The 27,858-nt window shown below is 44.8% G+C and overlaps 1 protein-coding gene and 1 long non-coding RNA gene across 5 annotated transcripts in view; one reads left to right on the top strand and one right to left on the bottom strand.

Annotated features, from left to right (window-relative positions):
* The window catches only part of DOCK11 (dedicator of cytokinesis 11), a 404,878-nt gene extending 390,561 nt beyond the window's left edge, over positions 1-14,317 (bottom strand). For all 4 annotated transcript variants that reach the window (XR_011023561.1, XM_068250928.1, XM_068250930.1 and 1 more), the window contains exon 1: positions 14,075-14,317. Coding sequence is in view for 3 of the 4 variants with exons in the window: in XM_068250928.1 (XP_068107029.1) it covers positions 14,075-14,179 (105 nt within the window). In the remaining variant the exon portion in view is untranslated. The remainder of the gene's footprint in view (positions 1-14,074) is intronic.
* The window catches only part of LOC137529042 (uncharacterized), an 85,248-nt gene continuing 68,635 nt past the window's right edge, over positions 11,246-27,858 (top strand). Inside the window, exons 1-2 of the long non-coding RNA XR_011023562.1 lie at positions 11,246-11,324; positions 21,746-22,260. This is a non-coding gene — a long non-coding RNA (uncharacterized lncRNA). The remainder of the gene's footprint in view (positions 11,325-21,745; positions 22,261-27,858) is intronic.

The raw sequence follows: 27,858 nt of genomic DNA, 5'->3' as shown, positions 1-27,858 counted from the left end.
ATTCATAGAAGCCCTGTAAACAATGGCAGCCAATACTGTCTGTGTGATATGGGGTTATGCCAATCCCCAGTGCAAAGCACCCTGTCCGCCTAGGTCAGGGGTGGAAAACTCAATCACGTAAAGGGCCAAAATCTACAACATAGTATAAGTCACGGGCCAAATGGTTTATTAACCTCCCTGGCGGTATGATTATTTACGGATTTTAGGGTCTTTTTAGCACGTTTCAGACCCTAAAATTAGGGAAAAATCATGTCACCAGAATGTCTGCAGCAGCCCCAGCACTCACTCACCTCCCTGGGCTCCAGTGCTGCAATTTTCCATCTGTCCTCCGGGTGGCGCTGTAACACTGTAGTGAAATTGCCAACAGCGATCTCGCCAGAGTGATTCAGAGCCTCAGAGGACAGGAAGGAGAACGGCTACCAACGTCTGGATCCCCCCGGGAGGTGAATAAATACACCCGCTGTGCTCCATTGACCTTCATTGAGCCTACAACGGCTAGTCCAAGCGTAGCTCGAAATCACCAGCAGGGAGGGTAAGATTTAACATTCACTGTTGGGGCCTGGAGCAGTGTTATATTTGCCTTCTCCAGTGCTGCTTCAGGTGTCCTCTAATCTTCCTGACAGACACATGCATACCTCTGGCTTACCTTATGGAAGAATGCTTGTAGAAATTCAACATTTTTGATGGATATAAGCACAAAAAGACAGACAACACATTTTGCATAACCAGACCGCTTCTTCAGGTCAGAATTCACTAAGCATTAATGCAATCGGTAATGCAGAAAACAGCTGATTTTACTGATCACCGTGCCAAATGCCAATTCACTGAACCTATTACTGCACTAAAAAGTAAAATTTCCGACTCGTTCAGTAAATACCTCAAGAAATGTCAAGAAATTGCAATTCACAAAGATTAAGGCCTCGTTCACATCTACTGCGCTGAAAAACGTGTTAAAGCGCATGGTAAAAAACGCATGCGCTTGTGCGCGCTTTAGTCCGAGTTTCTATGCGTTGCGCTGCGCTTCTTTAAAGCACGTTTTGCTTACTGTAGCAGCAGCAGTTGTCAATAAAACTTTGTTTTTGTATGTAAATGTATTTTTTTCTCCAATTAGGGGTAAAAAACACATGCGCTTCTATGCGCTTGTACGCGCTTCTATGCGCTAAAAAAGCGGACCCATTCACTTGCATTGCTGTGCGCTTTACAGCTCAGCGCACAGAAATGCATGCAACACTACGTTTCTGTAACGCTGCTCAGCGCAGCGCATAGATGTGAACCAGCTACATTTAGTTACATGGAAAAATGAATACCTTGCTGATCGCACAGGGCAGTGCGCTGTGGAAAGCGCACAGAAACGGCCCTGATGTGAACGAGGCCTAAAGCATCTGGTAAATCAAGTATAAGGCTGCTTTCACAGTGGGATGTTACAGGCGCACGTTAGAGCAGCCTGTAACGTAGCCCAACGCACAGTAATGAAAAATCAATGGGCTGTTCACAGTGCCCACGTTGCGTTACATACATTGCACGTTAAGTGAAAGTACTGCATGCAGTACTTTGTACACGTTATTAGCTGCGTTAGACTGTGTGCACATGCTCAGTAATATGTTTTTATTTATATTTTCGTGCAGGAGAGGAGGCGGGGAGAGTCCGCTATTGAAGCCAGCCACATGGCTACTTAAAATGGACCCCAATTAAAAATACAAGATTTCAGAATTAAAATCTATTTTCTAAATTATAATAATAAATAGCAGCCTTTTTTCAGCTGCCTGATGACAAATATAATTTTTTTTTACATTTATTGGAGGAACCCCTCCCCTTCCTTTCAAATTGCCGGGACAAAATCCGGCAAACTGGTGGAGTAGGTGGTGTGCGGCAATGGAGGAATTGCTAATGGCTGCCCCCAGTATAACCCTAGTTATGAAAAGAGAAGGGTGAAAAGCATGCACTGAAATGCTCAAAGGTTTGAAGGAGTGTTTATTTATCTTTGTATGTGTTAGAGTGGTGCAACTAAATATTTTTAATAAAAAAAAAAGTTTGGTTTGGGTCCGCTTTAATATTAACTGCACTGCAGTGTTTTCTTCCTGGAGCGGACGCTGATTGGCTGGTGGGACCACGTTCCGATCACGTGGTCTCTGCATCGCATAGGACAAAAAAGGCGCACCAAGAGCTGCATAACGCTGCTCTTGGTAGCCTCCTCCTTCAACACCACCAGGCGTTGCGTTAGGGGACGTTATGCGACCTATAACGTCCCCTAAAACGCAACGTCTTGGTGTGAAAGAGGCCTAAGTGTTCTGTATTTACCTCTAGCTCTGGCCAGCTGATAATTCACAACCTCCATGCAGTAACACTGGCGGGTATAGAAAACAGCCAATAGGGAGAGCCAGACAACCAATAGGGAGAGCCAGACAACCCTGCTTCTCACCCTATTTGATCCAATACTCTGAAGGGTGGGACTTCAGTATGGCAGAGCAGGAAATATTTATAAAGGCTTTTCTGTATCCCTTTAGATGTGCATATCTATATACTGGTATACAGAAGAGCTCCCTCTAGTGGCTGCAGCACATCTAAAGGGATGCTGGGGATGCACTGGACAGAAAAAAAACCGACTCATACACACCACTTGTAGGAAGACTCACAGCTTCCTGCCTGACGCTTCACAGCTGGTGAGACTTACCGAGCAGGGCTTTGTTAATTGAAGCATGTTGTCTCTGTATATTACCAAACTTCTACCATAACACACGGGAAATCTTAGTGAAATTGGAAACTTTGGAGATCCTACATTAAGTATTTATACCTGGCTAGAATACTAGCCGACCACCTCTGACTTGGGCTGATGCTGGGGGACTTTTTGTTGGTTGGTGGGGGGATTTTGTTTTGTATACTGTATTTTGATTTGTGCACCTCTCTTCTCCTGACGCCCCAATTAAAGAGAATCTGTACTCTAATATTCTTACAATAAAAAGCATACCATTCTATTCCTTATTTTCTCCTGTGCCCCTCTGTGCTGTTTCTGCCACTCCCTGCTGCAATCCTGGCTTGTAATGAACAGTTTTAGGCAGTGTTTACAAACAAATGACATGGCTTCTAACCAGAGTATCATAGGCTGAGAGGAGAGCTTGCTGTGTGAGTCATGCAGAGCTTGGAGGGGGTGTGTAAAGCTTCTGCTAATGACAAGCAGTGCTGCACATTCCACACATTCCAGCCTTAGCCCGACAGACACGACAGAGGAAATGAGATAAGATTTATTACAGAGACAGTGCAAGTAGGAAAGGCTGCAGTAAGACAGACCACATTAGAACAGTAATAAGAACTTATAGGACAGAAGAAATAAGGCACAACATTTTGTTACTGAGTCTCTTTAAGGGGTGAAACAATTGTTGAGCAGCACTCACTGTATATATCTGTATGCTCCCTTATATTTTGTTCCTTTTTTACGCCAGCTACACCTTCTGTGAAGGCTCACACCTGTTTTATTGGCCCCTATGGGGTCATTAGTATCTCAGTGATAGTCAGCATTACTCCTACCACAGTATTTCCTAGGCAAGCTGTGGGAGCTTAATCTATCATATTTATACAGGTCGCCTTGACTTATGTGTAGCCACAAACGGAGTGGAGCATGGTGGGATGAGATAGCTACACCCCACTTTATCGAATAGGTGGGGGGGGATCAGCAAAGACCCTCATCACCCACAATTTTATACTACCGTTTATTCATATGTGGTAACGCACAAAAACATTGCAACATATGAGCCTTCATTGTTTGCTTTTTAAGACATTTGTTTTCACAAGTGGGGGTACCAACAATCAGACACCCACCACGTGTGAACTTTTATGATTACCGTTGTAATTATGTCCTTTGGTACTTATGTGGCCTAAGCCCTATGGGCAAAATGTGATATGAATTTGGAAACTGCCCTTAGTGAATTGAGGCCAGTGAATGCCTTTTCTAAGAGATCAATGCTTACCATCTTTTAAACGTTTTTCAAATATTGTATGCATTTGTGGATGCAAAAGATACTTTTCCTTACTTGAATGCTCTTTCCCAGATAAAGCCTTGTCCTGTTGTCCAAATACAACACATTTATAACCTGCAATAAAAGCCATACACAAACTAGAGGACTCTTGGTCAAGATGACCGGTCAGTGCCATCGCTGCCGCATATCTAGTGCCAGATCATGTCAGCCAAGTGCAGACCAATCACATCCTTCCCCTACTTAGCCTACCTGCTTAAAGCCACTTTACTATCCATCCTCCACCCTCCATAGCAACAGAACTATTGCCTAATGGATCGAGCAACAGTAATTGTGGGTTTGTATGAGCCTAATGGAAAGAACTGCACAAAGCTCTCCACTGTATATACTACAGTGCATAAACATTTCTCTCTCCCTCACCGCCTGCTAAACTGTACCGGCAATATGGCCTCTTGCCAAGTATGGGTGCTGGGATGTACATGCACAGGCGTGTGTCCATGTCATTTAGGCCCAGTGCACACCAAAACCGCTAGCAGATCCGCAATATGCTAGCGGTTTTGGGAGCTGATTTCAGAGCGATTCTAGGTATGTTTAGAGAGGTTTTCTAAACATACCTAGCGGTTTTGGGTGCGTTTTTGTGTAGCAGATATTGTTACAGTAAAAGCTGTTACTGAACAGCTTCTGTAACAAAAATGCCTGGAAAACCGCTCTGAAGTAGCGTTTTTCAGAGCGGTTTGCGTTTTTCCTATACTTTACACTGAGGACGAAACGCTTCCGAAAACCGCAAACGCGCAGCAGGAGGCGCGTTTGCGGCTTGGCAAAAACCTCAAACCGCCGATGTGCACCATCCCATTGCAATACATTAGCCAAGCGTTTTTCCAGGCGGATGCGGCCGGCGGATCGCTCCAAAATCCGCTCGGTGTGCACTAGGCCACATTCTGGCATATGTGGCAATACACAAGAATGCATCATTTCCCTTGAGCCAAAAGAATGGACTGGTAACCAGTGCTGTGTTTACCTGTTGTTGCCCGAAGCCTGCTTCTGTGTTTCTAATCAGTGCTTATGCCTGGATTGCTGCCGACTCATTTTACCTACTGGTGGGCACTGACCTCAGCCTGTTCCTAAAGGTGGCCACACACCATACAATAAAAGGATCCAATTTTACAGCAATTCAGTACAAATGATCGGTTGTCCCAAAAAATCGAACGCTTTTTTTTATTTGTTTGAGAAATCTGATCGGATTTCCAGTTTTTATTTGATATAAGAAGATTGGGAGTGTTGTATTTTTTCTGATCATTATTTATGAAAATTGAATGGTGTAATTGATTGTCAATTACTTGAGGTACAGACCCAGACAATTTTTTTCGGAGTTATCAATTATTTTTTTCATAATTGGGGAAAATGTTAACATGTGTGTGGTACATTTTTCAGATTTTTGAAATGTTATAATCAGAAAAATTGATTGCAATTCTTGAATTGAAAAGATATTTTAAAAAGTGTATGGTGTGTGGCCAACTTAACGCTTTTTGTGATTGCTGCCTGAAACTGACCTAGACCCACTTTTTTGTTTCTGCTGTTACCTGCTGCCTGCATCCAACCATGTCCTGTTCTTCTTGACTACACTCTGGTATTGCCATGTTGTTGGGACACCTGCCTGTTCCTGACCACATCCAGCCTTGTTATTCGACATCCAATCTTCACACTCTGATTCTAACCCACATAATTTTGCCTTTTTAGTCCTTCTGCTTCCCAAGTTTTTGGATTTCTGTCCCAGTTCTAGAGAACCCTTGGATCATTGGACGCGTGAGAGTCCATTTTCAACTAAAATTTCTTCTCCAAAAGTACACAGTGGGCTTGATTCACAAAGCCGTGCTAACTGTTAGCACGCTGGTGAAAAGGCCATTATCGGCGTGATAAAATAAACTTGCGCGCAAAGTTTTGCGGGTAAAGTTTTACGCACGCAAACTATTACGCGCACAACGCCATTAAACCCTATGCGACGTTTCGCGTGCACCAGACTGAGTTTTTTCCCTCAAAGTAAGGGCTTATGTACAAGTACAACAGTATTTATATTTTGTATCTGCTTTTTGAATGTCTAAAACACTCAGGAGGACTCTTAAACAATTTACATTTTAAAAAGGAAACTTATGGTCCTAAGTTAGGTGGGCAATTAATTTCATTTGACTTGCTTTGCATCCACTTTTCTAAATATTATACAGTCTGCCTCGTTAACCTGCATTTGAAGGACGTTGCTGTTTCCTTATTGCACATAGTGCAATGGTGGCTGTGACTACACCACTTAAAAGCAAATGAAATGCCTACTTTTAACTGAAAAAATTAAAAACAAACCCTCATGTACTCAAGCGCAAAGGTTCCATGTGCACTATATGTATTGCATTATGTCACAACACAATGCATTCCAATGCTCAAAGCTCACATGCACCTTCCAAATGCCTCAACACCTACGAGAGAGGCATGTCCATCTTGTAGGCTGTTGACCATTTACAACATGACCATTTACAAGAGGTCCAACCTTTGCAGGCCCAATGCAGGGTGGTTTCCCTGAGACTATGCTAAGGATAGTGCAATAGAGTACAAATCTTATATTTAATCCACTGATTCCCCAGCCCATTCTAAGGTAAACAGAGACAATGGAAAATCAGTTTACAAGTAATGCTGGGGATACACGGTACGTTTCTGTACCGTGTATCGACCAGCTGATAATATTCAGCTGGCCCGATCATGCCGCACGACCCGCGTCCGCTCGATTCCCGCCGGCGGACAATGGCAGGGAATTGAGCGGCTGATAAGGACCGCCGGCGGGGACGAGCGGCAATCGATCCGCGCGGACGAGCGGGGCCGCGGCTGGGGTTGATCCGGCAGCTAATCAAGCCACCGGTCGACCCGTCTATGCCCACCATTACATTCAGTAAAAACTCCATGTCAAAACAATCACTAGTCCCAGAGATACTGGCAGATTAAGTAAATTAAAATAGCAAAAGTAAAAGGAGTTAAATTCCTCACCTACAGTAGCTGTACTAAATGCACTGACCCATTGGTCAGTAAAGTAAAGGGTCCCATACATCATGAGATGTATGGGCAGATCGACCAAGAGACAGATCTTATGGAATCTGATTGGAGAGAGAGCTGTTGTTTGCCCATACACTGCAGGCCAATTCCCAGTCGATTTCAGCATGAAATATTTTTGGGATCTGCATTGTGATACAGCATCTGCCACCCCCCTGATGTAAAATTTTCCCCCCAGTGGCCGGTGCAGTATACTTTACCTGATGGTGTCCGCCACTAGCTTTGTCCTCCGTCCACACACACATGCCCCATGTGTTGTTGGCGTATACATAGGCACGTGTGTGTCCTCATACACGCCCACGTTATGACAGCAACCACGTGGGGCATCTGTATGGGAAGAAGAGTGCAAAGACATACCAAGCAGCAGACACCGACAGGTAAAGTATAGGGAGAGCGCTGGGTTTTCCGTTGCGTTTGTTACTCGTCCCAATATCGCACACCGTTACCGCCACACACCTGATCAAGCATGGTAGCCCTACATCTTACAGCATCCATACACGCAATCAATTCTGGCCCAAAATTGATGCATCATTGATCAAGCATGCTCTTAGCAGCACCGATTTTCATCATATCAAATTGGATGGTCGCTCAGCCGCTAAGTCACCTGATGTATGGCCACCTTAAGCCTTTACATTAAAACAACAATAGAAAAGCTTAATAGAGACAAGTTCAGCATATATATGTATGTGTGTGCACTTTATATTAGCAGCATGACATATATATGTTTAGTACATAGCAAGGAAATGAACAGCGCTACTTAAAAACAGATGAGTGCCTACCTGCAAAAGAGTGCAAGCCCCACTTATGGGATAAAATACACACTGAGCATACACATGGCCTGTCTACCACTGGAGGATGTTGGTTTCCTGTAACAGCTTGCATGCAACTTGTTAAGTACTCGTCCCTCCCACTGCGAAGAAGTCAATCCTCCATGGGAGGGGACCTGACACTAACTAAATCCTACCTATGCATATGCATAGCCTGGGCGCGCTACCAAGTAAAATTGAAAATTGCGCAAAAGGTAGGTAGGATTTAGTTAGTGTCAGGTCCCCTCCCATGGAGGATTGACTTCTTCGCAGTGTGAGGGACGAGTACTTAACAAGTTGCATGCAAGCTGTTACAGGAAACCAACATCCTCCAGTGGTAGACAGGTCATGTGTATGCTCAGTGTGTATTTTATCCCATAAGTGGGGCTTGCACTCTTTTGCAGGTAGGCACTCATCTGTTTTTAAGTAGCGCTGTTCATTTCCTTGCTATGTACTAATTTAATTCATTTTTGGTCAGCCGCTCCCACTTAACAGCTTTGCTTTTGGTGTATATGCAGAGCTTCCGTTTGGGTTCATGGTGTGTTTTCAGTCTCTTGGTGGGGGGGCTCAGCGCATCTCTGATCGGAGGCCATTCGGAGGCGGCCTGGTGATGCGCTGATCCCACTTTTTGCGCATATATATCTTTAGCTCATATACTGAGTTTATTTAATCGTTGTGACGGATTTCTTCTACCTATGGAAGGAGCCTTTTTTTGTATTTATTTTTACTGTGTCCTTTACAAAAACTTTAGAAACAAAATATCTAGAAAAGCATAATATCAAATACACAGTATACTGTGGGAATAGAAAATAATGAGTCCCTTCATAATATTCACATTTTGGTATTTTGCTGCTTGCAATGAAGCCACAAACAAAAAACTACATTTTTCCAGGTGTATTTACTCATATAACTAATCACCTTCTCCATTGCCCGCCAAGCTAGCTGGGTTTAACCTGTTATAGTTATCAGGTGTAATCATTTTTATTAGTTCAGCATAAAACAGCTATTCCTAGAGCATCCCAGTGCTTGGTATTGCAACAAAAAGCACACAATCAACTATAGGTGGCAAAGCACTGTCAAGAGATCGTGGGTACAACATAGGCAAAGTTAGAATATGCGTACAAAAAGATTTAAAGGCTCCATCAATCCCCCGGATCTAAGTATATACAGTAATTAAGAAGTGGAAAGCATTTGCTATGACCAGGATCCCAGATCCTTTAAAGAAAACCTGTAACAAGAAAAAGTTCCCCTGGGGGTACTCACCTCGGGTGGGGGAAGCCTCCGGATCCTATCTAGGCTTTTCCCGTCCTCCTGTATCCCACGGCAGTGGAGAAAAGGCTCCCGGGGATGTAAATATTTACCTTCCCGGCTCCAGCGCAGGTGCAGTATCGGCTCTCTGCTTGGAGTTAGGTGGAAATAACCGATCGCTGTCGGGCCACTCTGCTGTGCAGGTGCAAGTCTCCTGCGCTATTGGCTATTTTCGCCTATCTCTGTGCTGAGAGACGCAACAGCGCCCCCGCTGGAGCCAGGGAAGGTAAACAAATGTAGCTTGTCAGGCTGTCGAGCCTGGATTGCCAGAGACTTCGGGGGAGCCAGCGCTTGATTGCCTGCAGCTACAGGGGAGATGGAAGCCTCATTGGGACCCTGAGGCTTCCCCTCCCGAGGTGAGTAGCCCCCAGGGGAATTTTTTTTTTTTTTACAGTCTCTTTAAGCTGGATGAAAGAGTGAGGAAGAAGCTGGTCAAAGACTACCAAAAGGCTTATGACTACTTTGAAGCAGTTACCGACATTTATGGCAAATAATTGTGGCTTGGATGGGAAGGATGCGATAAAAAAGTGACTCCTGAAGAGAGCCCACTATAAGCCTCAAAATAAAGTAAATGTAAAGGCAAAAAAGTTATATAACTAGACAGGGAAGGCTCTGGATCCTATTGAGCCTTCACTGTTCTCTCTTGCTGCCCTCCTTCAAGCACCCCCGTTAAGTGTACTTGACCAATACACGTCTGTGAGTTCCTGGGAGGCTTCGGAAGCACTTGTGTCCCCAAGTGCTTCTTAAAACAGGCTGCTCCGTACTGAGCATGCGTGTGCTTGCTTACACGCGCAATCACGGCATGTGCAGTACAGAGCCACCCATCTTCAGAAGAACTCAGGTGCGAAGTGCTTCGGAAGCCTCCCATGGCGACAAATTAAATGGTGGTGCTGGAACAAGGGGTATAAGAGAGGATAGGGAAGGGTCTATAGGATCCAGAGCCTTCCCTGTCCATAGGTAAGTATATAACTTTTTTTTTGCCTTTACATTTACTTTAACTTTGCCAAAAGGAACTTGAAACAAAAATTTGCAAAACTTAAAAAGGTGTTATATTCTAGCGAAACTATCATCAAACTATCTGGACTCAATACCAAACAATATATATGACAGAAAGCCAGTGCATTATGCAGGAGAACAGAGGCGCCAAAAGGATAAAAGGAAGCTAAATGAGCTTAAAAACCAAATTCTTGGTAAATAGAGGAGGTAGTGGTGGACTTACCTCCTCCAAGTAGACACACAACGACTGTAGTAAACACAGTCAATATATTTTATTTATGAACTTCCTTGTTTTTAGAAAGCCAGTACAGATCACCATCCAAAGAATACCAGATGTACAGTAAAGCATGGTGTTGGTGAAAAAAAAAAAACTGCTGCAGGGATGTTTCTCTGCAGGAGGGACTAGGGCACTTGACAGGTTGGAAGGAAAAATTAATTGGGCAAAATACAACCAAATTCCTAAAGAAAACCTGCTGCACACCACCAGTTGTCACTGCGTAAAAGGTTCACTTTCCAGTTTCCAACATGACAACAATCGAAAGCACACAGCAAAACTGACCACACAGTGGCTGAAGAAACATGGTTAATGTCTTTGCATTGCCTATTCAGAGCCCAGACTTAAACCCTATTGACAATCTGTCACCAACAGTCACCCATCCAATCTGTTTGATCCAGAACAATTCTGTAAATAAGACTGGGCGAATACTGTACAGTTCATATGCGCAAAGTTATTGAAGACGTATCCCAACAAACATACGGTGGTTCCACAAAGTACTAACACAGGAAGTCATTCTTTATAATTTCAGAAATGTTTCCTGTTCTATAGCTATTATCTCTTTCACTTGGCTGTAAGTAAACTCCAATGGAAACATGTGATTTGTGTGTGTGTGTTTTCATTTCAAGGTTCAAACCAACAAAATCTGAATAACTTGAGGTTGGGATCCTTTTTGTATGACAAAGATAAGTGCACAGAAAACCGATGCAAATATATAACAGTTGCCCAGTGCAACTGTAGCAGAAACCTGACTGGTTGCTTGACAACAGCTCCACATTTGCTCCAGTTTTCTTTGCACTTGTCATAGTAAGTCAAACCCACAGTCCTCACCAGCAACTAGAAGCATGCACAGCAGCAAAGTGTCTCCTCATCATGGAAAAAAAGGTGGGATAAACATTGTTTAAAGTGTACCAGAGCTCAGTTACAGTAAAAATAATTATACATACCTGGGGCTTCCTCCAGTCTCATCCGCTTGGATCGCTCCCACGCCACCGTCCTCCGATCCTCTGCAGCGCCGGTACCGGGTCCCCGCACTTCCGTCAGTCAGAGCCAGTCTGACGTAAGGGAAGTGTGCCCTCTACATAGCATAGCAGCTGCTGGAGAGATACCCAAAGAGCGAACTTCTCCTGCGTAGACTGAAGCCGACTGACGGAAGTGCGGGACCCAGTACCGGCGCTGCAGACACTGGAGGACGGCGGCGTGGGAACGATCGGAGCGGATGAGGCTGGAGAAAGCCCCAGGTATGTATAATTTTTTTTTTTTTTTATGTAACTGAGCTCTGAGTCCCTTTAAGACTCCTAGTACAAACACTCAAGTTAGAAACATCTCATACAAACATGTACAAAATATACTTCTGTTTTTGTTGTTACATGTTGCAGTATTGTATAAAATTGTTGAAAGTTGTTATAAGCACATTGAAAACAACCAAGAACACTGTTTATACAGACAGTCCCCTACTTACAAACAACTTTAAACAATGTTTCAGAGACAAAAACTTGTCTTCATGTACAAAATATACAATACAGGATTTTTTAACACATATTTATTAAATGTTACAGTATTGAATAATCTGTTAGAAGTAGTTTAAAATACTTTAAAGGAAACCAGAGACAAGATCAACTAAAAGTTTTATACATACACGGGGCTTCCTCCAGCCCCATGTGCACTGATCGCTCCCACACCGCCGTCCTCAGTCTTCTCCCTCTTTAGCACCGGGTCCCGTAACTGTGACATGACCTGGTAACCTGACCCGGTACCAGCGATACAGAAAACTGAGGATGGCGGCATGGGAACGATGCGTGTGCATGGGGCTGGAGGAAGCTCCAGGTATGTATAAAACTTTTAGTTGATCTCGTCTCTCGTACACTTTAAAGTGGACCTGAACTCAGAACTTCCTCTTCCTCTCTTCCTCTCCACAATAGCATAAAAACCTTTAAAGAAAAACATTTATTTGTTACAGCTGACACAAATCCTGCAATAAATCTGCAGTGTATCTACTTCCTACTTTTGTGGAAGCAGACATATTGTCAACATCCTGTGCGTTCAAATTGGCCTCTCTGCTGTGGCAGTCAGCTGATACAGCTGGAGGATCAAATTACAAATTGTGATTAGACACAGATGAGGGGGAATTAGACAGTCTAAACTCTTTAAATACATACAGGGTGCATTTCTCTATGTTTCATGTGTAAGAGTTCAGGTCCACTTTAAAAGCATCAATGAGAACAACCCAAAAACATAGTTTTTACTATATCTCCGAAACCAAAGTTATCCGAAAACAAATCTTTTATTAACACAGGACTCAGCTTACAAACAATGTCCTGGAATGGAAACTGTAAGTAGGGGCAGGGCCGGTTCTAGACTTTTTCCAGCCTGAGACAAACATGTGAGGATGCGCCCCTACCCCCCGATTTGGAATGATCGCACAGCACACAACAATTTACTCTGCTTCATTTAATGTTCTCACTTGACATGCAGCAGCTCAACACAATATCACACTGGCTGATTGTGAGTCTGTGACAAACAAACTGCTCACCCTCAGTCACTTCATTCCTCCTCGGGAAGGTACACACAGTACAAAAATGCTGCCCCTAAAATCTCTGCGCCTGAAGCAAATGTTTCACCTTGCTTCATGAGACAACCGGCCCTAAGAAGGGGACTTCCTGTACTATATATCCAAATCCAGAGTTGTCCAATCATTTATCCATGTGTACAGAATTTTAAAACTTCTTAGTTGAACCAAAGACCACATGCCAAAAACTGCCCATGCTGAGTGAAGCAAACAAGGAAACTGTCCTCTGCTCCTAATCAAGCATGTCTAGAATGCTAAGTGCATATTAGAGAAAATGAGACATGATAAAAATGCAGTGTGTCATCATCATCCTCCAATAGTATTTTGCAGCTACTGTATCTTCAGTGGGATTCTTCTGCAAGAAAGGTCCTCCTGAATAAAATGTGCTGCAGGACATCACTACTTGCTGCCCACAAGAACTAGAAGCCTCAGCTAATTTTAAACCCTGGCCTGGACCCTACTTAGAAACCATAGGCAACAACAAAATATTCTTTGAGCGCTCTTTTCAAACATCAAGCAGCAGAGACCCTAAACAAAACATCTCAAAGGCTCTATTTATGGTGGACGTGTGACACAAGTAAAGTAGGTGGGAGGTCCCAGCATCCCCTCCATGAGACAGTGCAGCAATGGTATGAGTGGTGCTAGCATCTCAGTATAGAGCAGCTCAGTCTCTCTCAGCCAGGGTGTGGCTTCCATTAGATAGCAAGAAAGATGTGAGGCAGGCTGCATCAGAGGACTGGATGAACCTGCTGAGGACCCCTGGTCATCATCATCCCCTCTGTGCACTGTAGTCACATTCTCACACTGCTCTCAGCCACACAAGTTCTACAAGCGGTAACCACAGCATGTAACAAACTTCCTGTACAATCATCTCCTATCTGGCCACATGACAAGTCCCAGCAGCAGCAGAAACCTGGGTGGGGGAAGAGACAAATCTTCTGTACTGGGACTTACTGCAGCCTGGCCAAGTCATTGTGACTTGCTGGGATCTGCCAGGCGGCTCTCTGTAACAAGGGATGGAGATAGGACTTCTCTATAGCAAGGGATGGAGATGGAAGTTACTTACCAGGATAATAGAGCCCCTGACAGCCTCAGACACGCTCTGCCTCATCTCCGCAGCTGTGCCAGGCTTGCTGAGCCTCTTGGTGAATTTTCTGACATCTGATGACATGTTGGACGCTTGTGTTTGGCTGAGTGTTTCTTCTTTTCCCCGTCAGTAGTGAGGGTGGTAGTATGTGAGAGTCACAACACTCCGGAGCTGTGCTCTGCTCTGTCCTCACTGCTCCTCCTCCTCCTGTGGTTGCTCAGATCATCATCATCAATGACACTGGAGGCTGCTCAGAGCCCTCGCTGGGATTACTACATACGCTGCTGCTGCTGCTGCTAGTGTCAGATAGGGATGCCCTGATAGAAACCACACAGCATGCTTGCTCCATATGCCAGGTCAAAAGAGCAACGATGACTTGGAATTGACGTGGGTTTTGTGGGTTTCTGCACTTTGCAAAGTTCTGAAGCTTTACTACCGTATAGACATTTTTTTTGCCAGTATCAGCCAAAATATTAAGGGCTCTTTCACACCAGAGCCCTTTTTCATCGATTTAACACAAAATTTATACTTTGCGTTAACCAAGGTAAAAGGAAAGTTCATAGACTTTCATTTTACCTTTCACACCCGACGCTGCGTTTCCAGGGCCGGCCCGCTCATGAGGCGTGGTGAAATTTCTAGGGGCGGCATCCGCCCGTCGGTGGGTGCGGGGAGCCGGCCGCCGAGCTGGAGGGGTAGCGGGCAGGACGGGGGTATTGGGCCTAGCGGCGGGGAGGGGGGTCGCACTGGCGAACTGAGGGGGCTATTCCGGGTGTCTGGAACCTCCCCCCTGCACTGAGCTGTGTATTCAGCCAGGGAATCCCGCATAATATAAACAGCCTCATTCTCCCTCCCTTCTTACTTCTGGTGCTTCCCTCCAGCTAATAGAATGAGAGAGGCAGCCCAGCTTCCCTCACAAGAAGATGCAGCCTGCAGTGAGAGAATGTTGATTATGGAGTCCTGGACTCTCCACAGCACAGAAGTGTCAGACATGATGAAATTAGAGTGCAGGCAAGCTGGTAAATATGCACAGCATGATGCAGAGCTTGCCTGGACTCAGGGTCTGTGGGCAAACATCGGTCTGGTCTCTCCCCATTGTTATAATGACTGCATGTGTGGGTAAGGTGTTTAACAAGCTGAAAAGTTTTTGACAGTCCCTAGACTCCAGGAGGGCTTCTTTCTGACTTGTGTGAGAGACTGACAGGGACAGGAGTCCGATTACAGGCAAGTAGCCTGTGTGATGTGGGACTGCAATACAGATAAGGTCTCTGCTCCATCTCAGGCTATTCTCAATTTCTCCACTCCTCTCTCTGGGCTATTGCACGCCAAAATGACAATAGCAATCGCTAGCAATTTGTGAGTGTGATTTTGTGAAGTGATTTTCAGAGCGATTTTTGAATGAATTGCTCAAAAACATGCTACATGCAGTATACCTGCGATTTTGAAAAAATCACAACGCTGCTGTGGGAACACCCACATAGGGTAACATTAGCCAAGCGCTTTTCAAATCACTGTTGATTTGAACAACGCTCAGAAGCACTCTTGGTGTGCACCAGCCCTCCTTCATTCACCTTTGTTTCCCTCTTCCCCTAGAGCTGGCTGTGTGTTCTTGTCATAAAGGAAAGCTAAATAAAAGTGCAATCCTGGTGAGGCAAAATATTATTATTTAGTATTTATATAGCGCCGCCATCTTCCGCAGATGCATATATCCCTGCATCATATGGGTATCGCTTGCGCTATGTGACACTATGTAGCATATTCCACTGAATTGTCCAAACTAAGTCTATCTCCTGTTCCTCTCTTGGGGAGTTGTTCCAGCGCTGTACCCCGTTCACATTTGCTGCTACCAGAAGCCCTCAGAAACACTTGTGTCCTTGAGTACTTCCAAAGATAGGCAGCTCCGTAATACACCAGCGCACTTTTGTGCATGGGCAGTATGGAGCCACCTGTATTCAGAAGCACTCGGGGACATACGCGCTTCTGGATCTTTCAGGAACCCCCCCCCCCCTTAAAAATCCTGCGTTTGCCCCTGGGTCGGACCCCCCCCTCCCTCGCCTGGGTCCCCCGATCTGCGCTCCCCTCCAGCCTTAAATAGATCAGAAGCAGCCGCTACTCGTAAGAGGCACGGGCGGGACGGACTCACCTCTTCCTCGATCCAGCGTGCGCTCCACTGACGTCACTTCCTGCAACGCCGCCCACTGTATTGTAAGTGGACGGCGTTGCAGGAAGTGACGTCAGTGGATCGCACGCTGGATCGAACGAGGAAGAGGTGAGTCCTCCCCGCCCGTGCCTCTTACGAGTTTACAACTGTAAACCTACCAAGACAAGGCCGTCCACCTAAACTCACAGGCCGAACAAGCAGAGCGCTGATCAGAAATGCAGTCAAGAGGCCCATGGTGACTCTGGACGAGTTGCAGAGATCTACAGCTCAGCTCCCCATTGAAGTCTATTGTGGTTCACGGAAGTTCGCTCAAACCAAACTTTTTGCGGAAGTTTGCATTCGAGGTTCGTGAACCAAAAATCGGAGGTTCGAGCCGTCTCTAACTCCGATCAGTTTTTGATCCGTTCAGTGTGAACCAAGCCTAATAAAGAGCCTTTTTATAGGGGAGCACTATAATTGTGGGAGCTATAATTAGAAACTCTGGCTACCATAACAGGGTGTACTATAGAGGAGGAACATGGAATGGGGGCTAAACAAGGAGGCTGTTATAATCACAAAACATTTTTAGCCACATCTTCTCTTAATGACCATGCCTCCTGCAAAATAAATCCCCACTGCCTCCTCTAATTCAGGGGTTCCCCAAGATCCGAATAGTGTTTGAAGGATTCCTCCAGGGTGAAAAAGTTGAGACAATTCCAGATCTCGCTCCATACTGTTGTTCTTGCGCCATCCCCAGTGGAAGCTATTTGTTCTTCTAGTTCTTCGGTACTCCTCTAGCAGCGGAAGTACTCGCATCACTGAGTACAATACTTTCAAAGACGAGTACATCCCTTCAGCTTATGCGTGAGTCTAGGCCCAGAAGTACTTGGGGATGCAAGTACTTCCAAAATGCCCAACAGCAAAAAGAATCAGAAGCTTCAACCTGGGACATCGCAGAAATGACAGGACAGAGCAATGACCATAAAGGCTGTATGGTATCCAGAGCCTTCTCTCTACATATGTATGTATAAAAACTTAATTGTATTTTTTGCTTCAGACCATAACACCTACTGATAACTAATTAGAAGTCATAAATATCTGTACATTTAGCCAATTGACCAGTGCTTGCATAAGAGCCCAAATTCGGTATGCAAATGGAACCATCACAATTTCCATGCAGGAAGTAAGGCATGTGATGATTAAGATAAAGTTTGTATTACCCATATACCTCTACTTACCTCCACCAACCCTGCTGAACGGTAATAAGTGGTGTTATTCCACAACCTGCCACAATGTGTTTGGAATGTGGACACAAAACCCACAGCACTCAAAAGAAATCCATGCAAACACAGGAAGAACGTTCAAACTCCATAAAAATAGTATCTGGTTACCAATGTATTGTAGGTTACAGTGATTTGATTTCTACGCTGTTTTTTTTTTGTTATTAAAAGTTACCTCCGCCATTGCTGGGATACCTTTGCAAACCTACTGTTCTGTTCTATACATTTCAGGTGTTAATGGCAAGACTCATCAATGCATGTAAAATATTTTGCCTCTACTACACAGTTATTCCACAGGATTCCCAACTGAGAATGTGATATTGGTATGTCCAAGTTTACTGCTAATCAATGGATTACTCCAGGCAGGGACAATTTGCATCTCAATAGCCTGTAAGTACAGAAAAACTGACACCCTTCAGCAAAAGCCACACTTTAAAGCGGAATATAACCCTGCATTTCAACTTTGCTCTAAAACATTATTTACAGTATATTATATGCAACCAGCATTTTTTTTTTTTACTAGACCAGCATTGGAAGGGTTACACAGGGCTTTAAAGTTCCTGGAGATTTCTGCAGACGCATCGGAAGATGAAATAGATACATTTTGTTTACATAAATGTATCTAAGTGTTGAATGTGACTCATCTCTCTGACTGAGAAGGAGCTTGGAGGACAGCCAAAAAGTGTGTAACATTTATCAATAGATAGATTCAACTAAATAGAATGTATCTATCTGAACTTCTGCATATCTCTCCACGGAACTTTAAAGAGGAACTGTAACGACAAAACGTCCCCTGGGGGTACTCACCTCGGGTGGGGGAAGCTTCCGGATCCTAATGAGGCTTCCCACGCCGTCCTCCATCCGTCAGGGGTCTCGCTGCAGCCCTCCGTGCAGCAGTGACGTAATATTTACCTTCCTGGCTCCTGCGCAGGCGCTCTGACGGCTGTCGGCTCCGAAGTAGGCGGAAATACCCGATCGCCGTCGGGTCTGCTGTACTGCGCAGGCGCAAGTTTCCGGCACCTGCGCAGTAGAGCGGACCCGACGGAGATCGGGTATTTCCGTCTATTTCCGTGCCGAAAGCCGCTACAGCGCCCCCGCTGGAGCCAGCAAAGGTAAATATTGAAGCTACAGTCGGCTCTGTCGCCGGCTGTTCGGAGGGCTGCAGCGAGACCCCCGTGGGACAGAGGACGGCGTGGGAAGCCTCATTAGGATCCAGAGGCTTCCCCCACCCGAGGTGAGTACCCCCCAGGGGAGGTTTTTGTTGTTACAGAGTCTCTTTAAACCTCTGTGTTTAACCCTTCCAATGCTGGTCTAGTAAAAAAAAATGCTTTTTGCATATAATATGCTGTAAATAATATTTTAGAGCAAAGTTGAAATGCAGGGTTATATTCCGCTTTAAGGCTGGGTTCAAACATCCAATTTTGAATGGCCAATTTTACCACCTTCATACAGCATGAAAGTCAACAGATTTTGAATACTATGAATAGATTGGTATGCAGTGTTGCTCTCCACGGCCTCGTGATCACGGGTAATCTGTGATCACGAGCTGTTTTTCCTGATCACGAGGTCAGATTCCGAATTCGTCCTCTCGATCACAGATTCAGTTCTGAATGCCCCCGTGATCGTGGTCCAAATCCGGCTCGTGATCACTGATTTAGCCATGATCACGGGCCATGATTATTACCTGAAAACCCACCAACTTTAGCGGTTAATAGCAAAGCCCCCTTACATGCTAGAAACACCGAATTTGCAGGATATGTTAAGTAGAACAGTGGGAACATGGGGGAAATAATTCAAATAGACCTTATAGTTTTTGAGAAATTTGATTTTAAAGTTTCAAAGGAAAAAAGTATACATTTAAATGCGGTAATTGACAGTTAATGTATTTACCGCATTTACATCATTACATGCTTACTTTTTTCTTTTGAAACTTTAAAATCGATTTTCTCAAAAACTATAAGGTTCTTCTTAACATATCTGGTAAATTTGGTGTTTCTAGCATGTAAGGGGGCTTTGCTATTAACCGCTAAAGTCAGCAGGATTTGGCAGGTTTTTAATCACGAATACCTTTTTTGTTTGATACTTTAAAGAGAATCTGTACTCTGAAATTCTTACAATAAAAAGCATACCATTCTATTCATTATGTGCTCCTGGTCCCCTCTGTGCTGTTTCTGCCATTCTCTGCTGCAAACCTGGCTTGTAATTGCCAGTTTTAGGCAGTGTTTACAAACAAACTAACCAGCTTCTAATAGGCTCAGCTAAGCAGAGTGTGTTAGTCACACAGAGCCTGCAGGGGGTGTGTACAGCTTCTAGCTAATCACAAGCAGCCCTGCACATTCCAGTCTGACTGCCTCAGCCTGACTGTGCCGACTATAGAGAGAAGATTAGATCATATAACAGAGATAACACAGCTACTGTGCAATTAGGAAAAGCTGCAGTAAGCCAGACCACATTAGAAAAGGCATAGGAACTTATAGCATAGAAGAAATAAAGATAAACAATTTGTTACAGAGTCTCTTTAAAATCGATTTTCTCAAAAACTAAAAGTTCTTTTTGAATTTTTTTTATGTTGTAGCCACTGATCACCTTTATAATCCATGCAATTTTGGTGATTGAAGCATGTATGGGGGTTTTGCTATTAACGTTAAAGTCAAATCCGTGATCATGGATTCTACATGCAATCACGGCTCAAATTCGGAATTCCATTTCAAATCCAGATCACGATCATGGCGTATCCGGATTTCGATACTGCCATGGCTGGATTTACTCAAATTTGTGATCGGGGGTATCCAAGGAACACTGTTGGTATGCTCTTGTACTACATAGAAGTGGTAAAATTGGCTAATCATTGTCTAATCAAAATTGGATGTATGTTCACAACTTAACCTCTTGAGAACAGCAGGGCTAAACCCCCCTAGTGACCAGGCTATTTTGAGTAAAATTGGCCACTGCAGCTTTAGGGCCAAGCTGCAGGGCCGCACAACACAGCACACAAGTGATCCCCCTCCCCCCTTTTCTCCCCACCAACAGAGCTCTCTGTTGGTGGGGTGTGATCGCTCCCCCCATGTTTATTTATTTTTTTTAATAAATATTATTGTACGTGTTTTAAAAAAAAAAAACTGTTTCTTTAACTACCTTCCCTCCCTCCCCACAGCCAGCCAATTACTGCGATTGGCTGTCATAGGCTTCTGCCTATGAGAGCCTACCGCTCTCTTGTACCCCAGGGGGACAGTCGTGTCACACGGCTGTCCCCAGTGCAGCGCTGCTGCTGATCGCAGCGCTGCACAGTCTAAATAGACGGCGATCACGCCGTCTAACAGTCTCCCGAGCGGCAATAGCCGCTCGGAGACTGAAGGCGGGGCCGAACTCCGCTACCCCAAGCAGGAGATGCGCGCGCAGCCTGCGCGTGATCTCCTGCAAAACAGAGCCCCAGGACTTTACGCCAATTGGCATTAGGCGGTCCTGGGGCTGGTTAAGGTGAAATGAGCAGCATTTTTTTAATGAACAGAAGGGTGAGCTGTTGGTGAGCTTAGGGATGGGGTGAGAGCAATTACCTATAAGGGGCTGCACCTGCGGCCTCCTGTCCCTACGGAGGTAGCCATCTTATCCGTTCATGCCGCAGGTGCATTATCCTAATTTTTGCCAGGAGATGTTGTCTGGGATGTGGCAGTGGGGTTTGACTCACCTTGTTCACTGCCTCTGGCACCAGCGCTCCACCTCTACTTCCGCTCCCCCAATACCACCTTCTTCATGTTGTGAAGCAGGAAGCATCAGGAGGTTATAGAGGGGCATGAAGTGCTGGTGCCAGAGGAGGCGACCAAGGCGAGTTAAGCCCTTCTGCCATGACCTGTGTTAACCAAAGCTTGATTTCGCATTTTTCTTTCACCTGCTCATCCTTAATTATAAACTATTCACATAACAAGATGGAAATTTTCTAGGCTGACTGAGAGCGGATTGGTTGGACGGAGGACGCGCTCTCAGTACACTCTGCACAGAGGGAAGCAGTGACAGCTGTTCCCTGCAGCGTGGATCAGCGCTGCTTACTGATTGGTTGTCTCCTGTTTCAAATGTCAAGTGAGTGCTTTCACTCAGCGCCCGTGATAGTAACTGCCTTAGCCTGTTACTGAGTAGCGCTCTTTATTTGTCTGATTGATCTTTGTTGCCATATCTGCTTGTTCACTAACTGCGCTTTTGTCTTCCCCTCTCCTGTACCTTGCCTCGAAAATCTGCTAGACCTCTCCTGCTAACTTTGGCTTGTCAAGTTATACGGCTCTGTCTCATCCCTATATGTACCACGTTTGGATTCTGCTGGATTCATGTGTATGACCCTGGCTTGTTAAATCTACTTCATCTCTGGTTAATCCTTGTCTGCATCACTATGTCTCTTGTGTATGACCCGGCTTGCCTCCTGAACTTCGCTATATCCTCCTGCCCTGGAATCTGCATACCCATAAGCAAGCCGTCATTGAATTACATACCTCCTGGACTTGCTATCTCATCCTGCCCTGGAATCTGCATACCCATAAGCAAGCCATCATTGAGTTATATACCTCCTGGACTTGCTATCTCATCCTGCCTTGGAATCTGCATACCCATAAGCACATCATCATAGAACTGACTACCTTCTGGACTCTGTCAAATCATCTGGTCCTGGAACCTGCATATCCATAAGCAATCATCTCTGAACTTCCGTGCTAATAAGCATCTACTGCTCATTCATCTGGATTGCTGTTACTACTGGGACTCAGGTGACTATTACTAGTTCTACTCATATACTGTACTTCTTTGTGCCTTGCCATCTGTCTTGCAGAGGATTGCTGGTATATTCTCTGTTCTTCACATTGTATGCAATATCTGCTTACAAAGAGTCAATGTGTGTGGTTAGGTCACTCTTTGGAAGTGTTAGCTAGTTGGCCGCATCCGCATACAGTGTGTACCAGAGTCCTATACCAGCAAGACCTGACAGTAGTACAGCTAAGAAATACCTTATAAACTAGCGTATAAGCCTAATTTTTCAGCACAAAAATGTGCTGAAAAGTTACCCCTTCAGCTTATATGCGAGTCAGTGGAGCAGAACGGATGGTGGAACAGGTTTTGTTACTGGCATTGGGGTGTAGGATCTTGCACTAATGATCCTGTACTTGCCAGCTGGCTCCCTGCTGTTTCCGTACCCCCCCCCCCCCCCCATACCCTGCAACATGGTGTGCAGAGTGAACTGCTCAAGACTACCTGTGTCCCCTGGCTTGTGGAGCGAAGCATGCAAGCAACATGTCAGCGGTGCAAGGATCCTTCCTGTGTGGCAATTGCTGTCTCATATCTATGACGCTATCTAATGGCATCTTGAGACACAGCTGTATCATGCTTTGGGCATATCTGGCCATGTAGAGAGGGAATGACTTGTACTGGGGGCACATCTGGCTACTGTGGAGGGGGCTATACTGGGGAGGGGGCTTATATGCGGGTTGTACACTTTTTCCTGAATTCTTAGGGAAAGTGAGTACCTTTACTTATACGTGGGTCGGCTTATATGCAAATATATACAGTAGAACATGAGTAGTACAGATATGAATCTCATATATTGATATTGTTTTCCAGTACAGAAAGAGTTAAGAAACTTCACTTGTTATCTATGCAAACGAGCTTCTCTGAGCTCTCTGACCAAGCTTAGTAGGGCACAGTGCTGTTTTCTGAAGCACTTATCCAACCTGTCTCTCACAGTTTCTTGTTTGTTTAAGATTTTACTGAAGGAAAGTTCAAAGGGTCATTAGCTCTGCTCTGTTTCATAGTTTAAAATACAGAGTGTAGTTTGTAAACTGAAAATATTAGAGAATGATGCAATGTTATAAAAAAAAAAGGCTATATAACTGAAAATAAAAATATGAGACTAATACTTTGCTACTATTGTTGTATGAATTATCCATACTTCACATGATGATCGTAGTAAAACTAGTTTCCACCTGGAACACACCAAAAAGAAATCTATTGTTTACAGCCAGGCTCTGAGGTATAACCGAATATGTTCTAATTCAGAGGACAGAGGCAGACAACTTATGTAAATATATTCATAGATCAGGGATATCATCCACAAATCGTTGATGATCAAATACACAGAGCAACTTTAAAATCTAGAGAGGAATTATTGAAGCACACACCAAAGACTGAAAACAGCAGAGTCCCAATAGTGGTCACCTACAACCCAAGATTAAAGACACTGAGGAAGATATGGAAAGCCCTGCAACCAATACTCCACAAAGCAAGAGACAAATGATTATCAGAAGTGTATTATCTACACCAGAAACTCCAGGCACATTACCCTGCAATAACACAAGGTGTGAGACCTGCCCTTATATCTTGTGCACAAGCAAAATTCAAATACCAAACTCACAGAAATATCATCAAATAACAGACCAATTTTCCTGTGAGTCATCCAGTGTTGTATACATGATACGCTGCATGAGGAATCTGTATAGGAGAAACAGGAAAAAAACTGCTCACAAGAATGAACCATCACCGCTTTAAAATTAATGAGGGTAAAATGGACACACCAGTGGGCCAACACTTCTGTGAACCAGGACACAGCATGCAAGATCTCAAAGTACTTATTCATAAGGGCAACTTCAAAAATGAACAAGCAAGAAAGATTTCTGAGTACAAATTTATGAAAATGTTTAAGACATTAACAGAAGGTTTAAATTGTGGAATGGGATTCATGATTCATGTAACATGATTGACTTGGCTTCATGATCTTCAGAAACCTGCTAGATTTCATGTTTGCTTGCATAAGCTCACTGGCTCCAGCCTGATGATCACCTGACAACTAACTGCTAAACAGTAACCAGCACAACTGCCATCTACGTGTTTAATATTTACCTACATCAATGTTTTACTTCAGCTAACATCTGGAAATATGTCTGAAGAAGGGGACTAGATCCTAGAAAGCTTGCATCATTTAATTTTATCAGTTAGCCATTAAAAGGTATTACTTTTACAGGACTTTGTTTTTTTCTACCTACATACTTCACATAGAGTGGCTTGCAAAAGTATTCGGCCCCCTTGAAGTTTTACACATTTTGTCACATTACTGCCACAAACATGAATCAATTTTATTGGAATTCCACGTGAAAGACCAATACAAAGCGGTGTGCATGTGAGAAGTGGAACGAAAATCATACACGATTCCAAACATTTTTTTTTACAAATAAATAACTGCAAAGTGGGGTGTGCATAATTATTCAGCCCCTTTGGTCTGAGTGCAGTCAGTTGCCCATAGACATTGCCTGATGAGTGCTAATGACTAAATAGAGTGCACCTGTGTGTAATCTACTGTCAGTACAAATACAGCTGCTCTGTGATGGCCTCTGAGGTTGTCTAAGAGAATATTGGGAGCAACAACACCATGAAGTCCAATGAACACATCAGACAGGTCAGGGATAAAGTTATTGAGAAATTTAAAGCAGACTTAGGCTACAAAAAGATTTTCAAAGCCTTGAACATCCCACGGAGCACTGTTCAAGCGATCATTCAGAAATGAAAGGAGTATGGCACAACTGTAAACCTACCAAGACAAAGCCGTCCACCTAAACTCACAGGCCGAACAAGGAGAGCGCTGATCAGAAATGCAGTCAAGAGGCCCATGGTGACTCTGGATGAGCTGCTGAGATCTACAGCTCAGGTGGGGGAATCTGTCCATAGGACAACTATTAGTCGTGCACTGCACAAAGTTGGCCTTTATGGAAGATTGGCAAGAAGAAAGCCATTGTTAACAGAAAAGCCCAAGAAGTCCCGTTTGCAGTTTGCCACAAGCCATGTGGGGGACACAGCAAACATGTGGAAGAAGGTGCTCTGGTCAGATGAGACCAAAATGGAACTTTTTGGCCAAAATGCAAAACGCTATGTGTGTGTAACGATTGGTGTAGCAAAACAGAAGTCTGGTTATTGTGTGATCTGCAGTATCACCAATGATCCAGACACTATACCTGATTATGTGGTGATCTGCAGAATCACCAATAATGCACCAATATAGCTAACAAGGTAATAACAATAGTGTATAGTGCTTGGTGCAACTGTAATCAGTGTCGGGACAAGGTTTTCCAGCAATAGAGGCAGAAACTCTGAAGTGCGCCCCCCCCCTGCCTCTGCTTTTGCCCAGCCTTGGGTGGGCTAAAAGGATTCCTGGGCTTTAGGGCCTGTCCACACTAGTGCGTTGCCGATTTCAGCAGTGCAATGCATGCACAAGCGCAATTTAATGCATGCAGCGCTCAATCGCACGGAAATCTCAGCAGCAGCACGACGATTGTGGACGAGAAAAAATAATGCTGCAAACAGATCACATTAATGAAAGCGATCATTTTACAACCCAGAAGTGGAAATTAATCGTAAAACGCTGGTAGTGAAAAAGAGGCCTTAGCATGGAAAACAAATCAAGGAAGCCAATCAGAATTTTTTATGCTAGAAATACACCATGAGATTTTCTGTCAGATCGATTATTTTCGACAGATTCAATATGATTTCTGATACCTTTTCCATTCACTTCTACAGAAAATCAATCAAAAAATCGATCAGAAATCAGATAGGACCTGTCAGAAATAATCAATCTGAAAATCTGACAGAATCCCTTTGTGTATTCCTAGCATTACACTTACTTGCCACTTTCAATTCAATTACATTAAAACCTGCTGTGAACTTGATTCAGATGTCAGCAGCTTCTCCCAGGGAGACTGGGGAGGGTAAAGGTTTTGTCTCTCTACTCCGGGACCATTTCGAAGTGCTGCATGGTGGTCTCAAGGTGCAGATCAGCTCCTCTCTGCCGAACACTGAACAACATGGCTGAAGAAACATTGCCAGCGGGAACATTTCAAAAGTAGAGCCTTACCTCATGCGGTTTCTCCTTCTTGTTGCTGGGCAGTGGGCACTAGCAGAGAATGCGCTTATGCGAGGAGAGCGGGCGAGTGGAGCAAGCATCATTGAGGGGAGCCGCGCGAGCATCTGTGAGGGGTGCCGAGTGCGCTTTTGTGAGGGGAGCCGAGCCAGAAGTTGGGGGGGGCGGGAGCCGCAGAACAGTCAGCAGTGAGGCAACGCACACCGGACTTCCGGCCTTCCCTCAAAGGCACCCACTCCCCAGCTACTAAAGGGAGGGAGAGTGGGCGGCGGTAATTAAGTGGCAATTGATTGGCGCTAGTGACTACGCCACCACAACTACTACGGAGACAGATTATGGGTCGGCGGGGAGAGCGGAGAATGCACCCTCAAGGACCTGCGCCCAGAGGCTGGTGCCTCTCCTGCCTCTGCCTCGGCCCGGCCCTGACTGTAATACTGATCAATTTGGTAAAACCTCACCAGAGGAGCTGGCGGGTACTATCAGTAATGAACCTCACCAGTGACAAGGGCTCACTGGTGAGTGGAGTGGTCAGACAGATCGGTTTGGCAACAGGCAAACCAGGAGGTTTGGATACAGTACAAAATCGACAGGCAAAAGGATAGAGATATTCAGGCAGTCAGCAACAGAATCAGATGGGCTAAAGTACAGAATCGTAAAGCGAGAGCGAAGTCAGAAGAGAGCCAGAGTCATACACAGGTAATCAAGCAATATAATAACAATAGTAATAATAAATCCTAGTCTTGTGTGAAAACCCTGGTTTCCTCCCAGATCAAAGCACACCGGATCTATCTAAGGTCTGAGTGCTCACACGAAGCATTCGCAACAGCAGACAGTTTGCAAGTGACTCCAGAAGGCTTAAGAAGCGGAGGAGACCCCTCGGCCACGCCCATACCCATCAGCCAATCGGAAACGCCGAGAGTGTCCTCTGACGTCAGCCAACCGGCAGGTCAGCTGACGCGCCTTCTCCCCGCATAAAGGTCCTGTCTGTGCGCGCGCGACAAAGCCACCCTATAAGCCACTGACAATCCCCTCCTCGGCATGGTAGACGCCGGAGGGACGGAAGAAACGCCAGACAGAGAAACCGAAGCAGCTGCGGGGGTATCCTGACTGCCCGCAGCTGCATCTCCAGAGAATGTTACAGTGTGGCAGAAAACTAACACTGCACATCACTATGAACACACCAACCCCACTGTCAAATATGGTGGTGGCAGCATCATGCTCTGGGGTGCTGCTCTTCAGCAGGGACAGGGAAGCTGGTCAGAGTTGATGGGAAGATGGATGGAGCCAAATACAGGGCAATCTTGGAAGAAAACCTCTTGGAGTCTGCAACAGACTTGAGACTGGGGCGGAGGTTCACCTTCCAGCAGGACAATGACCCTAAACATAAAGCCAGGGCAACAATGGAATGGTTTAAAACAAAACATATCCATGTGTTAGAATGGCCCAGTCAAAGCCCAGACCTAAATCC

The sequence above is a fragment of the Hyperolius riggenbachi genome, chromosome 8 (genome assembly GCF_040937935.1).
Source record: "Hyperolius riggenbachi isolate aHypRig1 chromosome 8, aHypRig1.pri, whole genome shotgun sequence".
Lineage (NCBI taxonomy): Eukaryota > Metazoa > Chordata > Amphibia > Anura > Hyperoliidae > Hyperolius > Hyperolius riggenbachi.
This window is presented reverse-complemented; position numbering and strand designations above follow the sequence as displayed.